Raw genomic sequence first — 14,776 nt, forward strand, 5'->3', positions numbered from 1 at the left:
GATATCAGCCATGTGTGTTTAACTTGGAGGCATTTCAGAGAAAAACATACTTTGAAAGCTGCCTTTCCAACTAGTCTTCCATGTGGTTTGGATCCTGGTGGCTTCTCCCCACCTGTTCCACTTGTTTGATAGGTCTCTCTTTGCATGGGTGTAAAGGTAGAGACCTGTCAGTCATTGGCAGTGGGTGGGAAGAATTTGTTTGGGATCCACCTGTCTGACTAATCTCCCATGTGGCTTGGTTTTTGGCAGATTTTAAATTGTGTTTTTCTCTGAAACCACACAGCATTTCACAGTCAAACATTCCTGGCTGAGATCACGCAGCCAGTGCCTGATACATGCTGCCCATTGATCAAGCAGCTTGTATCAGCTGTCAGGTTTCCTTCAAATACAGTGACTCACAAGTCACTTGATCTATAATTGTAGTCTTCCTCTTTCCTTTTGTTCTACACACACATACACACACTTTTTTTCAGGGAATGGTGTCACCAGAAGGGGCAGGGTCTCCTTCAGTCCAGTGTAGACCCAATAACAGGAAGCAGGGCCATGACTCAGTGTGAGTGCTCTGAAAATGTATTTTGGAAAGAGTTGATGTTACTTGAGAGGTGCTGCATAGAGAAAGTGATGATGAGGGGCTGTGTGGAGAAGTGGGGTTCATGATGAGAGGCTGTGTGGAGAAGGGACAATGATGAGGGACTGTGTGGAAAAGAGGGCATGATGATGAGGGGATGTGGGACGAAGGGGGGTTGATGATGAGGGGCCGTGGGAAGAAGGGGGATGATGATAAGGGGCTGGGTGGAGAAGGGGCATAATGAGGGGCTGTGAGGAGAAGGGGGGTTGATGATGAGGGGTTGTAGGAAGAAGGGGAGATTATGATGTGGGGCTGTGGGAAGAAGGGGGATGATGATAAGGGGCTGTGGGGAGAAGGGGCATGATGAGGGGCTGGATGGAGAAGGGACATAATGAGGGGCTGTGGGGAGAAGGGGGTTGATGATGAGGCGGTGTGGAAAATGGGGGATGATTAGGGGCTGCGTGGAAAAGGAGGGGCTGTGTGGTGAAGGGGGGATGTTGAGGGGTTGTGGGAAGAAGGGGGTATGAGGAGGGTCTGTGGGTAGAAGGGGGGATGATAAGATGTGTGAAAAAGGGGGGTGATGAGTTGCTGTGTGGAAAAGGGAGGGATGATGAGGGGTTGTGTCGAGAAGGGGGGACTGAGAAAAAGCCTCTCAGTGCAGCGGTGAGTTCATCGCAGTTCATCTGGAGAAATTTCTCAGTTGAGCTGAGGTTAACTCTCTGAGCTTAGCGCTGCACCATGAGACTTTCTCACTGTGCTAGCAGGGATCGCACCGAGGTCACCGCAGTTCAGGGGCCTGGCTGGGAACACAGCCTCAGTGACCTGTGGTAAACCTGGTAACGTCACCGCTGCTCACTGACGATGTGATTGTAGCAGCTCTTTCTCCCAATGGTTCTCTGCCTGGACAGTCGCATTTTGGCACCATCCAGGTTGAAAACTGTTTATTCGCAAATGTGGTTTATGGTGTGGGACAGAACAATGGACAGGTGAGGGATATGGTTGTTTTTTTATTCTTGTTTTATTACAGGAGATTATGGCTTCAATGGAATGGGCGATGACGTAAATATGGTTTAAATTAGAATCATTAAAGGTGTCTGTGTCGTTTTTTCAACTGAAGGACTTTATACTGGCTGTATGTTTATTTACAATATAACTATAGGATTAGTAATGGATAGGCGTTTAATAGACACCTCTCCATTACTAAGCTGTGGGCTTCATGTCACCGGAAATACAAAAGTGACATCAACCCCATATACATGAACTCCACTTTCCACCGCTACAGGGCAAGTGGGAAGAACTGGGCAAAGCGCCAGAATTGGCACATCTAATAGATCCACATTTTCTGTGTGGCTGTGGGCTGCTGTTTTTAGGCTGGGGGGTCAATATCAATGGCCCCTTACCAGCCTGAGAATACCAGACCCCAGCTGTCAGCTTTATCAAGGCTGGTTGTCAAAAATGTGATGGGAACCCAGGTCGTTTTTCAAAACCCTAACCATGACATACAAAGCCATCCACAACCTGAGTCCTCCGTATATCTGTGACCTAGTCTCCCGGTACTTACCTGCACGAAACCTCCGATCCTCACAAGATCTCCTTCTGTACTCCCCTCTTATCTCCTCTTTCCACAATCGCATACAAGATTTCTCCCGCGCATCCCCCCTACTCTGGAACTCTCTACCACGACATATCAGACTCTCGCCTACCATGGAAACCTTCAAAAAGAACTTGAAGACCTACCTCTTCCGACAAGCCTACAACTTGCAGTAACCACCGATCCACCAAACCGCTGCACGACCAGCTCTACCCTCGCCTACTGTATCCTCACCCATCCCGTTGTAGATTGTGAGCCCTCGCGGGCAGGGTCCTCTCTCATCCTGTACCAGTCGTGACTTGTATTGTTTAAGATTACTGTACTTGTACGTATTATGTATACCCCTCCTCACATGTAAAGCGCCATGGAATAAATGGCGCTATAATAATAAATAATAATAATAATAATAATTTAAAAACCAGCATGGGGACAACTGTATTCCTGAAAACCAGCCTTGCTAACGCTGACAGCTGAGGTTTGCAGCCCCCAGCTGTCAGTTTTGTCTGGCTGGTTATCAAAAATAAATATATTTATTTAAAGCGCAGGGGCTAGCTGATGAATACTTCCATCAGCTGCTCCTGCTATCGCTGTTATTAGTGGCAGCAGGCGTAGGCTGATGGGAGCAGTAGTCACATCTGCCCACGCTAGTGACCGGAGGTGAACATCATACCTCTGATCACAGCTGTGGGCTCACGCTGTCTGACCGGCGGTAATGATTTAACCGCCGATCAGAAGCAGCATTTGCCATAATGTGATGCACATGACAGTGTGGCAAATACTGGATGTTCGGGCCCCCCATTCAAGTGAATGGTGTCTGGATACTGTTCTAGTACCCACACCCAAACTTTTTTTTATCTGTTAAGGCCCCTTTACATTTAGCGATGCACCAGCGAACCCGAACAGCGATATGACGCGGTCAGTATCGCTGGTGCATTGCTAAATAGTCGCTAGTGAGCTGCCACACAGGCAGATCTCACAGCGACATAGCAGCGATAGAGCGGTCGTTACTTACCTTTCAGACGCGGCGATCCTGACGTCCTCCCGTCTGCGTCCACGCGTCGCTCGTCGGCGCCACAGGAAGCCCAGCAGGAAGCGCCCGACAAGAAATGGAGCTGCGCGATCAGCGATGGACAGCGGGGGAGCCAGTTGGAGGTAAGTATCACACATAGCGATATCGCTGCGTCACCAAATCGGTGATGCTTTAGCGATATTGCTAGTGATATTGCTATGTGCAAAACCCCCTTTAGGCCAGACCTGAACATCCAGGGGGTCCGCCCATCTCTAATCCTGTGTCTAGTGTGTGACTGGTGTGTGTATCATGTGTCTAGTGTGTGACTGGTGTGTATGTATGCTGAGACTGGTGTGTGACTGGATTGTATGTATTGTAGGGAAGGTGACCTGACGGACGTGTCAGAATAGAGAAAGATAGGTTTGCACAGTTTAGACAGGTGTCAGTTACTACAGTGGGGAAACAACTAGGAAAGTGTAGTGGACATGCAGTACCTTGGGTTGACCATTAGATGGCAGGGAGGAGTGTGAGCAAAGGACTTGACATCAGCTTAGGGCTTTAGAAACCGTTGGTCATGGGGGGCGGAGTTACAGTGACAGGGGACCGGGAGTGCTATAAATACTGAGGGAGGGTTCCAGAAAGTTCCATTCCCCAGGGGGAGCTCCAGTGACAGGAGGACCGCGACAGTCTGTGCGCTGTGAGGAGAATCCAAACCAGGGGGACTGAGGAGAGAGAACGTCAGGGGGGTGGTGCTGACAGGAATACCGCAACAGAGATGAGTTAAAGAGAGTACGCATACCGTGTTAAGGACGACGTTTGACCAGTGAAAGGACTGTCGGTGATTAGGCCTATGGCAGCCACAGTGTCGGAAGCTGTCAGTGCGTCAGCAAGGAAAAAGGGACAGGACGTATATATACGTCCCAGGCGAAAAACACGGTGTGTGAAGCGGCCCTGGACACGGAGGGGCCTGAGTGAGGTACTGTGCTGTAATGTGAGGGCCGTCAGTTGGACGGCGAGAGCACGAATAAACTTAGACCTGTTGTACCCGAAAATGACTTCTACTTGTCTCTGTACATCTCGTCATGGTAAGGAGAGGGACCACCCCCCAGCTCGCCCCAGCACCTCTACATTTGGCGTAGTCGGCAGGATCGCTGCCGCTAATACCCCATCTTCTGCGGCAAGCCTGCCTCAAGTAATGGAAAGAGATTTGGACTGTGCTGCTTGGAATAAAGACACCAGTGGATTACAAATAACTGACCTGTGAAATATGGATTGGAAGCGCTGCGACTGATCTGCATGGTCAGCAGAGGATCTGGGGCGGTACCGGGTACTGTGCAGTATGGCGGTGTCGCTTCAGCACAGAGGAGAGGTCCGGGTGTTTGCAGTTGTTCAGAATGGACTGGGACCCCCTCCAACATAGCCCAAAGGGAAGCAGACTGTGCCCAGAGACCGACGCTTCCATGTATTGGACCCCGACAGGTGGGTGGAGAGGCCTGCCGACGCCCCACCCCACAGAGGGAGTGACCCCAAGGAAAAGCTGGGGTGCGGCTGCTTGGTGCCATTTGATTGCTGCCCACCGGTCGGTATGAGACGCTGCGGGTGTTGGGGCATTGGCCGCCTGGAGTGGCAATGGCGGCGAGAGAATGAACTGCGCCAGAACACGTCATCCTCGGGTCCCTGGACAAGAAGCGGAGCTGGTGCGGAGCCCGTGCGGAGCCAGAAGAAGCGGCCGCCATTGATACTGGCGGAGAACTTCCCCATGGAGCTCCTGAGCCTGGAGGCTAGGCCCACTGAACACCGAGTTGGAGAGCGGAGACTGCGGGAGGAGCCGCGTGGTGACGTTACGGAGACCGCGGCGCCAGGGAAGGTAAGAGTTCTGCCGGCGGCTTCACAAGCGGCCCCTATCATTCTGCCACAGCAAGCAGTCTCCAGCGTACCGGAAGGTCTAGCTGCAGAGGACCCTATGGTATATGCGGAGTTGAGCGAGGCCCCTGCCCCCGTCCCTGAGCCATCCCACCCGGAGTCACCAGGGCGGAGCTCGTTTGCAGAAGACACGGCTGTGCTCCCTCGGCCGGAAAAAGCTCCATCACCAGAACCGGCCGTCACTCCGGCTCTGCTGGAAGTTTTGGATGCGGCCTACCCTGCGGCCGCGGTTATGCCAGCGTTAGAACAGGCCCTGTGCACCAGTCCTCTGGAAACATGGCTGCTCCCATCCGCCACCCGGCCCCAGCGGCTGATGGGCCGCAGAAACCATTGGCCGCTTCTGTCCCACGCCCTTTCTCGGCAAGGTCCCGCCCACCGGACTCTGGGACTGGCGCGACACCCTCCGTTTGGGTTGCGGAGGTGATAAAACAGAAGAAGATCCGGGAGCGGGAGGTATGGAGCCTGCTTCACTCAAAAGGGGAGGCTGGCATGGCGGTGGAAAGATCCCGGGGACGGCTGGTGTACATCAACACGGACAGGGGGTACGGTTTTATTCGTGACCAGTCTGGCCAAAAAGTGTATGTGAATGTAGCCTCTATACGTCATGGCCGGGCCCTGAAAGAAGGGGACTCCGTCTCCTACTATAAAAAATACTGCCCCCGTGGATATTACGCGGTGGCAGTACTGGCAGAGTCTGAGGAAAGCGAACCCCCGTGAAAAGGACTTGTATGGACACTCTTGTTTTCCCCAGGGGTTCCACGGCTGTGGGGCCCTTACTACTGACCACCAGAAGGTGGATTGAAGTGTCAGGAGTTCGTTGCACTGTTGTGCAGGTCAAAAGGACAGTTCGCGGTCAGATTTAAAAAAAAAAAAAAAAAATGTTTATCTGTGATTTTTATTTCTGTTTTTCTATGCTCCTCTTACAGGATAGTCCATGTTTACTTGTTAGCCTGACAGAGCGGGGATACGTAGAAGAGAGGGAGTGTCCATGTCCAAGGAAGGGGGGGGGAAGAAGACATGCAATGTTTGTGTTATATGTTGGTTTTAGAAGCAAAAGAAAATGAAAAAAAAAAATATAAAAATGGGTACTTGTGCTATTATAAAGTTGTTTAATGTATAATATGCCAAAGAAAAATGCAACAGGTCCGGGTAAGGGAAGGTCTGTGGGACCAATGGGAAGTGTGAGATCCGAAGAGGGGTCTATGTGTGAAGAGGGTCTGGGAGACCGAGACGCCGACCATGACATGTAACTGAAAGAAGGGTAAAAGAGTTGGAAGACGTGAGAGAGACAGCCGTCCTAGGTCAGGTCCCCAACACCACGGACACCCCAGAAGGAGGAAGGCGGGCGCTGGTAATGATCTGGTACGTGTGATACCTCGATCATGGCGTACCGAATAGTGGAAGGTGACAGTAGGGGAGAGTAGGGGAAGGTACACGCCATAGAGAGAATATGGGTGTACCTAGCCCAATTTGAAAGACATTGTCATGTGGCGTGCGCGCTGGTGAGTAGCAGTAGGCTGCTCAGAGCATAGTGCTCCCAGTATGGTTCGGCCCCCGCAGGTAGTGGGTTTGGCCCAACAGCTGGTCAGACAACAGAGTGTAGGTGAAGCTTCAGAACGACGAAGGCAGGGATGACGATTGTCGAGGACGACAATGGACAAAGGAAGGGGGAGTGTAGGGAAGGTGACCTAACGGATGGACGGTCGTGTCAGAATAGAGAAAGATAAGTTTGCACAGTTTAGACAGGTGTCAGTTACTACAATGAGGAAACAGCTAGGAAAGTGTAGTGGACGTGCAGTACCTTGGGTTGACCATTAGATGGCAGGGAGGAGTGTGAGCAAAGGACTTGACATCAGCTTAGGGCTTTAGAAACCGTTGGTCATGGGGGGAGGAGTTACAGTGACAGGGGATTGGGAGTGCTATAAATACTGAGGGAGGGTTCCAGAAAGTTCCAGTCCCCAGGGGGAGCTCCAGTGACAGGAGGACTGTGACAGTCTGTGCGCTGTGAGGAGAATCCAAACCAGGGGGACTGAGGAGAGAGAACATCAGGGGGGTGGTCCTGACAGGAATACCGCAACAGAGACGAGTTAAAGAGAGTACGCATACCGTGTTAAGAGCGACGTTTGACCAGTGAAAGGACTGTCGGTGATTAGGCCTATGGCAGCCACAGTGTCGGAAGCTGTCAGTGCGTCAGCAAGGAAAAAGGGACAGGACATATATATACGTCCCAGGCGAAAAACACGGTGTGTGAAGCGGCCCTGGACACGGAGGGGCCTGAGTGAGGTACTGTGCTGTAATGTGAGGGCCGTCAGTCGGACGGCGAGAGCACGAATAAACTTGGACCTGTTGTACCCGAAAATGACTTCTACTTGTCTCTGTACGTCTCGTCGCGTTAAGGAGAGGGACCACCCCCCAGCTCGCCCCAGCACCTCTACAGTATCATGTGTCTAGTGTGCGACTGGTTTGTATGTATCATGTGTCTATAGTCATGTGTCCAGTGTGTGATTGGTGTGTATGTATCCTGCGTCTAGTATATGGCTGGTGTGTATGTATCCTGTGTCTAGTGTTTTACTGGTTTGTTTGTCTACTGTGTCTAGTTTGTGACTGGTTTGTATGTATCCTCTCTCAAGTGTGTGACTGGATTGTTTGTATCCTGTGACTGGTGTGGATGTACTCTGCGTCCAGTGTGTGACTGGTTTGTATGTATCCTGTGTCTGGTTTAAATGTATCCTGTGTCTAGTATGTGACTGGTTTGTATGTATCCTGTCTCTAGTGTGTGACTGGATTGTTTGTATCCTGTGACTGGTGTGTGACTGGTGTGGATGTATCCTGCGCCTAGTGTGTGCCTGGTGTGTATGTATCCTGTGTCTAGTGTGTGACTGGTGTGTATGTATCCTGAGTTTAGTGTGTGACTGGTGTGTATGTATCCTGAGTCTAGTGTGTGACTGGTGTGTATGTATCCTGGTGTGTATGCTGCGTCTAGTGTGTGACTGGTGTGTATGTGTTCTGCGTATAGTGTGTGACTGGTGTGTATGTATCCTGAGTCTAGTGTGTGACTGATGTGTATGTATCCTGTGTCTAGTGTGTGACTGGTGTGTATGTATCCTGAGTCTAGTGTGTGACTGATGTGTATGTATCCTGCGTCTAGTGTGTGACTGGTGTGCATGTATCCTGAGTCTAGTGTGTGACTGATGTGTATGTATCCTGCGTCTAGTGTGTGACTGGTGTGCATGTATCCTGTGTCTAGTGTGTGACTGGTGTGCATGTATCCTGCGTCTAGTGTGTGACTGATGTGTATGTATCCTGTGTCTAGTGTGTGACTGGTGTGTATGTATCCTGTGTCTAGTGTGTGTCTGGTGTGTATGTATCCTGAGTCTAGTGTGTGACTGATATGTATGTTTTTTTCGTCTAGTGTGTGACTGGTGTGTATGTATCCTGAGTCTAGTGTGTGACTGATGTGTATGTATCCTGCGTCTAGTGTGTGACTGGTGTGTATGTATCCTGTGACTAGTGTGTGACTGATGTGTATGTATCCTGAGTCTAGTGTGTGACTGATGTGTATGTATCCTGCGTCTAGTGTGTGACTGGTGTGTATGTATCCTGCGTCTAGTGTGTGACTGGTGTGTATGTATCCTGCGTCTAGTGTGTGACTGGTGTGTATGTATCCTGCGTCTAGTGTGTGACTGGTGTGTATGTATCCTGCGTCTAGTGTGTGACTGGTGTGTATGTATCCTGCATTTAGTGTGTGACTGGTGTGTATGTATCCTGCGTCTAGTGTGTGACTGGTGTGTATGTATCCTGCGTCTAGCGTGTGACTGATGTGTGTATGTGTTCTGCGTCTAGCGTGTGACTGATGTGTGTATGTATCCTGCTTCTAGTGTGTGACATGCATCCAGTAATAAACCTGTATCTAGATAATGAACAGATGCATTTTTAAATTAGGATTACCCCCAGGGCCATACAAATAAAACATGGGGCCGCATAGAAAAAAATTAAAATTGGGTCTCAATTCAGTTATACCGCAAAAAAGTATTGGCCTGAATAGGTGGGGGAAATGGCGCTTAAGTTGCAGTCACAGAAGTACATGCATTCTGTGTGCGAAACCAGAATAAATCAATCGGAACCATAGTTCTTTGTTGATTTGTGCCATGATGCCCCTGGCTTGTTTGTGGCTGCAGACACTGCACACTGTCATAGATTGTTCCTAAGGTAACAGAGAAATTAATTCCTACACTTCAGATGACCAACACCACAATCAGGACTTTTAGGCCGGGGTCACACTGGCGAGGAATACGGCCGAGTGAGAGGCGCTAAAAGCACGCATTAGACACGGACCAATGATTGCCTATGGGGTCACTCGTACCAGCCGTATATTTCTCATCCGTATTCTACGGTCGGTGCCAATCGCAGCATGCTGCGATTGTCAGTGTACTACGGCCGTAGTACGCCAATGCAAGTCTATGGGTGCGCAAAAAATACGGATTACACACGGACCACACATGTGACTTGTGAGAAATACGCACCAGGTGTCTTTTAGCAAAGCCGGAAATTCAGTGCGCTATACAGTAATCTCACACTGACAGGTTTAATAAAGAAACGAAAGAATAGATATATACACATAGAATATATATATATATATATATATATGCATTCTATGTGTCTATATCTATTCTTTGGTTTCTGTTAGAAACCCTGCCATAGGGCTCCATTATATGTCCATTTTGCAAGCCTGCGAGAAAATCTCGCCATACGGATGCCATACGGATTACATACGGATTACATACGGATGCTTACATGCGCAAAATACGCGACCGCACCTTGATTACGGATGACATACGGATCACTGTTTCGGGGCCATTCATCTGTATTACGCATGTAAAATACTGACCGTATTTTGCGTTGGTTAGTGTGACCCCGGCCTAAGCCGCTGTAGAGCCTCCTATGGCAACAGTAATTAAGTGCGACAGATTGGAGTAATATATTGGATGTGCACAAAATAAGTCATAGTGCAAACAATTCAATAGTTTGGGATGCAAGCTCCTTGTGAGGCAGTAACACAGTCAAATGTCTGTATTTCTTTCTTTTTCTGTATTTTTTTAACACAATTCCTCATTTTCCAAAAAGGATAAACCAAAAGTTTGTTACATGCCAAAAAAAACCAGCGAAACAGGCCACAGCATAAGTGTGACGTGTAGATATGTCAGATTTCAATAATAAAACCAGTGTGCAAAAAATCTATATTTTGTAACATACACTTTGTGGGGCAATCACACAGTGAAGTGGAGTATGTCACCAGGACTCTGTTATGTAATCTGAGAGCAGCATAATGCACGGAAAGAGACCTTATTTCCAGCGATGTGTCACTTACTTGTCTGCACTATGTCATATTGATAAAATCACAGTTTTATCGGCTGCAGATCTATCAGTTCTCTATATAACCCTCCTCCTATGGCTGCCTTCCTTTGCTATGGTCCAAGAAAAGGTTCTCATGTAGCCAGGCAGACTCTTGTGACATCACTACCCTCTCAGATAGCTATGTATGTCAGAGTATTCAGTAAGCGCTTGCTATTAAGTTACTGTGTTCTTCAGTTTGTTTCACCTTCCATTTCTCTTAGCTGACTAAGGGTCCTGTTACACATAGCGACCCACCAGTGATCCCGACACCGATACGACCTGGTAAGGATCGCTGGTGCGTCGCTACATGGTCGCTAGTGAGCTGCCAAACAGGCAGATCTCCTCAACGACGCAGCAACGATATGGCGATCCATATAACGACCTCGGTGGTCGTTGGGACCTTGTCACACAGCAGTTATTCTGACGACTCAGACCTCCATAAGCGTGAGTTCTGCATCGAACGAGGTCGCTCGTCGTTGTCCCTGTCAAACACAGAGATGCATGCTGGCCAGTGGGACACCAACGATCAAAAAATGGCCAGGGACATTCGAGCACGATCAGCGAGATTGCAGCAGGGGGGGCGGTCGCCGCTATGTGTCACACATAGCGAGATCGCTGGCGCGACACAAAATCATTGACGTTTCAGCGATCTCGCTAACGATCTCGCTTAGTGTGAAGTACCCCTTATTCTCTCTTCAGCAAACTGTTTATTTAGCTATTATCTGCATTTACTTCCTGGCCTAGACTTCCAGTTGACTCTTCATCTGCTGCAAGCATAAAGAACTCTTCTTTGGTGCTTTTCACACTGCAAACATTGCTGCAAAAGTGCAAACATTGCTGCAAAAGTAAATATCTTCTCTAAAAGTAACTATTCAGTTGTTCATCAGTGCTGTCTATGTCCCTACCAAAGACCATCTGTCTGCTGATTTCATACAACTCTGGTTTTAACCATTTGCTTGCTGCAAGTCCTAGACTGAATAAACATCTACACATCCTTTGTATATTTACACTCCCAGCTCTGTGTTTTCTGGTGTTTCCTACTCCTCTTATTTGCCTGATGCCCTGCCCAATGTGCCATCGCCTTCCGTTTGTTTCTCACCCTGACCTGAAGCTTAGAGAATCCACCCATCATGTCAGCCCCTCACAGCATGGGGGTCTTTGCTCCAACCTCTAACAAGTTGTGCGCCTGTGTGATCAACACGTAACCTTGGAAAGATTTTTATTCCATAGGAGTAAACAGCTTTTAGCAATTGATATAGAAAGTGGTATAACTTGTCATTCGTGCCTTTTCAGTAACTATCTATGCACAAATAGGACATTTTCTTTTACCATCTAAAATATTCTTTTTGTAACTTTAGGGGTCATCCACACTTGCATATTAAGGATTCATATGAATTCCATTTTTTCACTGTCAATATACTTAAAAGGTATACCACGCTTCATTTTTTAAAATATTTTGTGCTTTTTATATGGATCAACTTCCAATATGGGTGTTCTTAGCCCAAATAAATCAATTAATTGAGATTAAAAACAGTTGCATAATTTACGCTCGTGTTGTTCCATTTTCTGTGCTGGGTTTTTCTGAAACATTGTAAAAACATTAAGAAAAAATGGAAAATTCAGAAAATCTGAACAAATATGGATAAAAAACAGACCACTCAGAACATAGTATATATCAAATATTAAAACAATGTGGAGACAAAATCAGAAGTGATCCATATTAGATAAATACGTAAGTGTGAATAAAGGCTTTTAGTAAAAGGACTGTTGGCGGTACGTTATTTTGCTTGGAGATATAGTATTACTTGTGTCCTTTAGGAGCTGGATATTAAATTTTTTAATTTGGTTATAGATATTGTCACTCCTAACAGATGTACAGAGTAAGTAAATGTAAAGCAAAAAAATAGAAAGCTATTGCAACACATGCACTACAAAATGATGTACAGAATATCTTACCTGGTCCATTTTTCTACCCCACATTGATCCACTTCTGTCTATGACATAAATTACATTTTTTGGAACACAAGTCAATTTAGGGGGAGCAAAAAAGTGAACAAAATATCCATTCACAACCTGAAATGCAAACAAAGAAAAATTATTTCTTTTTTTTTTTTTTTTTTTATACCAAAAGTGAATCTACACTAATAGGCAACCACAGATTGTCTTACATTGGTAAGGCATATAAGGGTATGTGCACATGCTAAATAAACACCAAAATGAAGGAATTTATGGTTTGCAGTGTAAGACCGGGGTCACACTTGCGAGAAATTAGCACGAGTCTCGTGCCTCAATACCTGCCACTGCCGCCGGCACTCGTACCGGAGCGCTCAGCTGCATAGAAATACAGGCAGCCACACACTCTGGTCCCGAGTGCAGGGTATTGAGACGCGAGACTCGTGGGAGTTTCTCGCAAGTGTGACCCCGGCCTAAAAGCGACTTGCTGATCATATGCTCAGTCTTTTGATTGTCTATTAATCGCATAAGGTTTCCAAAGATGCAAAGCCATGAAAATACGGTAAGTGACCTGACAAATGAAGTTGCACTCTGTAATGCTAAAGCATGTAACCATGAAACATGAATAGCATTACTGCTTTAGAAAATAAGAAAAAATGGAGATACTTAGCACATAATTTGGCCAATTCATGCGTGCTCAACAACCAATAGCAAGGCACTCTCCGGTTTGCTGGTGTAATAACGTGCAGGTGCTGGGTATGTCACCACGGAACAGAGACAGATCAAACGTTGAAGGGTTTATTTACAGGGATAAGATTCTCCTCGCTGGGAGAAAGTAGTGAGGGGGTAAACTGGTTTTTAACAGTATATAGGCACTAAGACAAGTAATCAATCAGTCAAGCAGCATAATGGTAATGAACGGGTATTCCTGTAACTTATCAGTTCTGAAGAAATCTTGCTTGTAGGGTCGTCTTCTCCAACGTAGGTGCAGTCAGCAGCGGCACTTGTCGTCTCTCTGTAGGCTATGCAGTCTCTATTAACCCACAGCAGGGGTTTCGGGGGTTAATGCGGAAGGCAGGGGGGACGTGAGGCAGACTGGGTCTCCCCTGCTCTGAGTCTTTGCTTTAACACTAACAGTCTCTCTGCAGGTACGGTGTTCAGTCTCTTTATAAGTCTCACAGCAGGAATCAGGGGCTCTGTGCTACCACCGCGGGTACTGGGGCTGCGCACGTGGGTCACCGTCTCTACACTGGTCAATGTCTCTGCACGGTCAGTACCGCACACCTCTCTAGTCACTGAGGACTCCGCTACCACGTACTCACAGACAGCAATCTTTATGTCACATCCTCCTGTCCTTGCCTTCTGACCAGGAGTTCTCTCTCTTCTCCTAGGCACGGCTGCGACATGCTCTGTCTGCTGAACATGCTGCTCTGAGCTCCGCGCACCCGGCTTTCCCGCCCTCCGCCTGTCTTGCTTCCTGTCCCGGTCCGAAAGTCTTCCCCCCAGGAAACCTGCTGTACAGCTAACTGGTTCCGGCCACGAAGCAGAGGAGGTAACCCCATTCTGACTCTTCCTGTGCTTCACCCCTTACACTGGGAACCTATCTGGAAGTGCTAGTCTTTTGTTATTTTCCTTAAAATGATTATCCAGCTTTAAAAAGCTTACCTGCTAAAATGCTGTTTGCTTGCAGTCACTATTAGGGAAAGTTAGCTGCACAGAGGATTATACAACTCTTTTTGCACACTCTACGGGCTTTTTTTCTTTGCTTTTTCCTTGCATTCTTTGATCAAAACCCATCAAAAATGTGTGTAATGGATGCAGCATTTTTAATACAGAAAAAAAGCTGCAAAAAAGAGCTGTTTAAACATACCCTAAATCCTAAAGTTTTTCAGCTTTTCAAAATAACAGTTCATACTAAAATACACATTAAATTAAGTTAATAGGTTATTCCCTATCAACAGAATAAGGGCTAACTAATTGCAGGGGCAGACCTAAACATAAGAGGGACCCTGTCATGTCCCACGACCTGGGAATAATACTGTAGTGTAGTATCACTGTATTGTTGTTGTTACACTGCTATGCCCCTTTTAGAAGTTTGTCCTGTGTCTCTCCCTGTAGCCCAGCTCTGATGAAAGTAAATCCCTCCTTTCTTCCTCCTGTGTCAGTGTTCATCATCTATCTTTGTCTGAGGTTCATCTCTGGTTCAGAATTGTCTTTTTGCCTATTGCAGTTGTTGCAGTTTCTGCTGTTGCTATTCTGCATAATCCAAGAATTCATCTTGAGAATAAAACTTCTACTGAAATCTTCATGCATGCCTCTGCAGTCAAGTTAAGCTATC

The 14,776-nt window shown here is 47.4% G+C and overlaps 1 protein-coding gene across 1 annotated transcript in view; it reads right to left on the reverse strand.

Moving 5' to 3' along the window:
- Positions 1-14,776, reverse strand: part of LOC141088290 (inter-alpha-trypsin inhibitor heavy chain H3-like) — a 208,349-nt gene that overhangs the window by 174,959 nt on the left and 18,614 nt on the right. Inside the window, exon 8 of the mRNA XM_073574304.1 lies at positions 12,442-12,558. Within this exon, the coding sequence (XP_073430405.1) occupies positions 12,442-12,558 (117 nt within the window). The remainder of the gene's footprint in view (positions 1-12,441; positions 12,559-14,776) is intronic.

Source organism: Dendrobates tinctorius, unplaced genomic scaffold (genome assembly GCF_039654945.1).
Source record: "Dendrobates tinctorius isolate UK_male_01 unplaced genomic scaffold, ASM3965494v1 ptg000038l, whole genome shotgun sequence".
NCBI classification, from domain to species: Eukaryota; Metazoa; Chordata; class Amphibia; order Anura; family Dendrobatidae; genus Dendrobates; species Dendrobates tinctorius.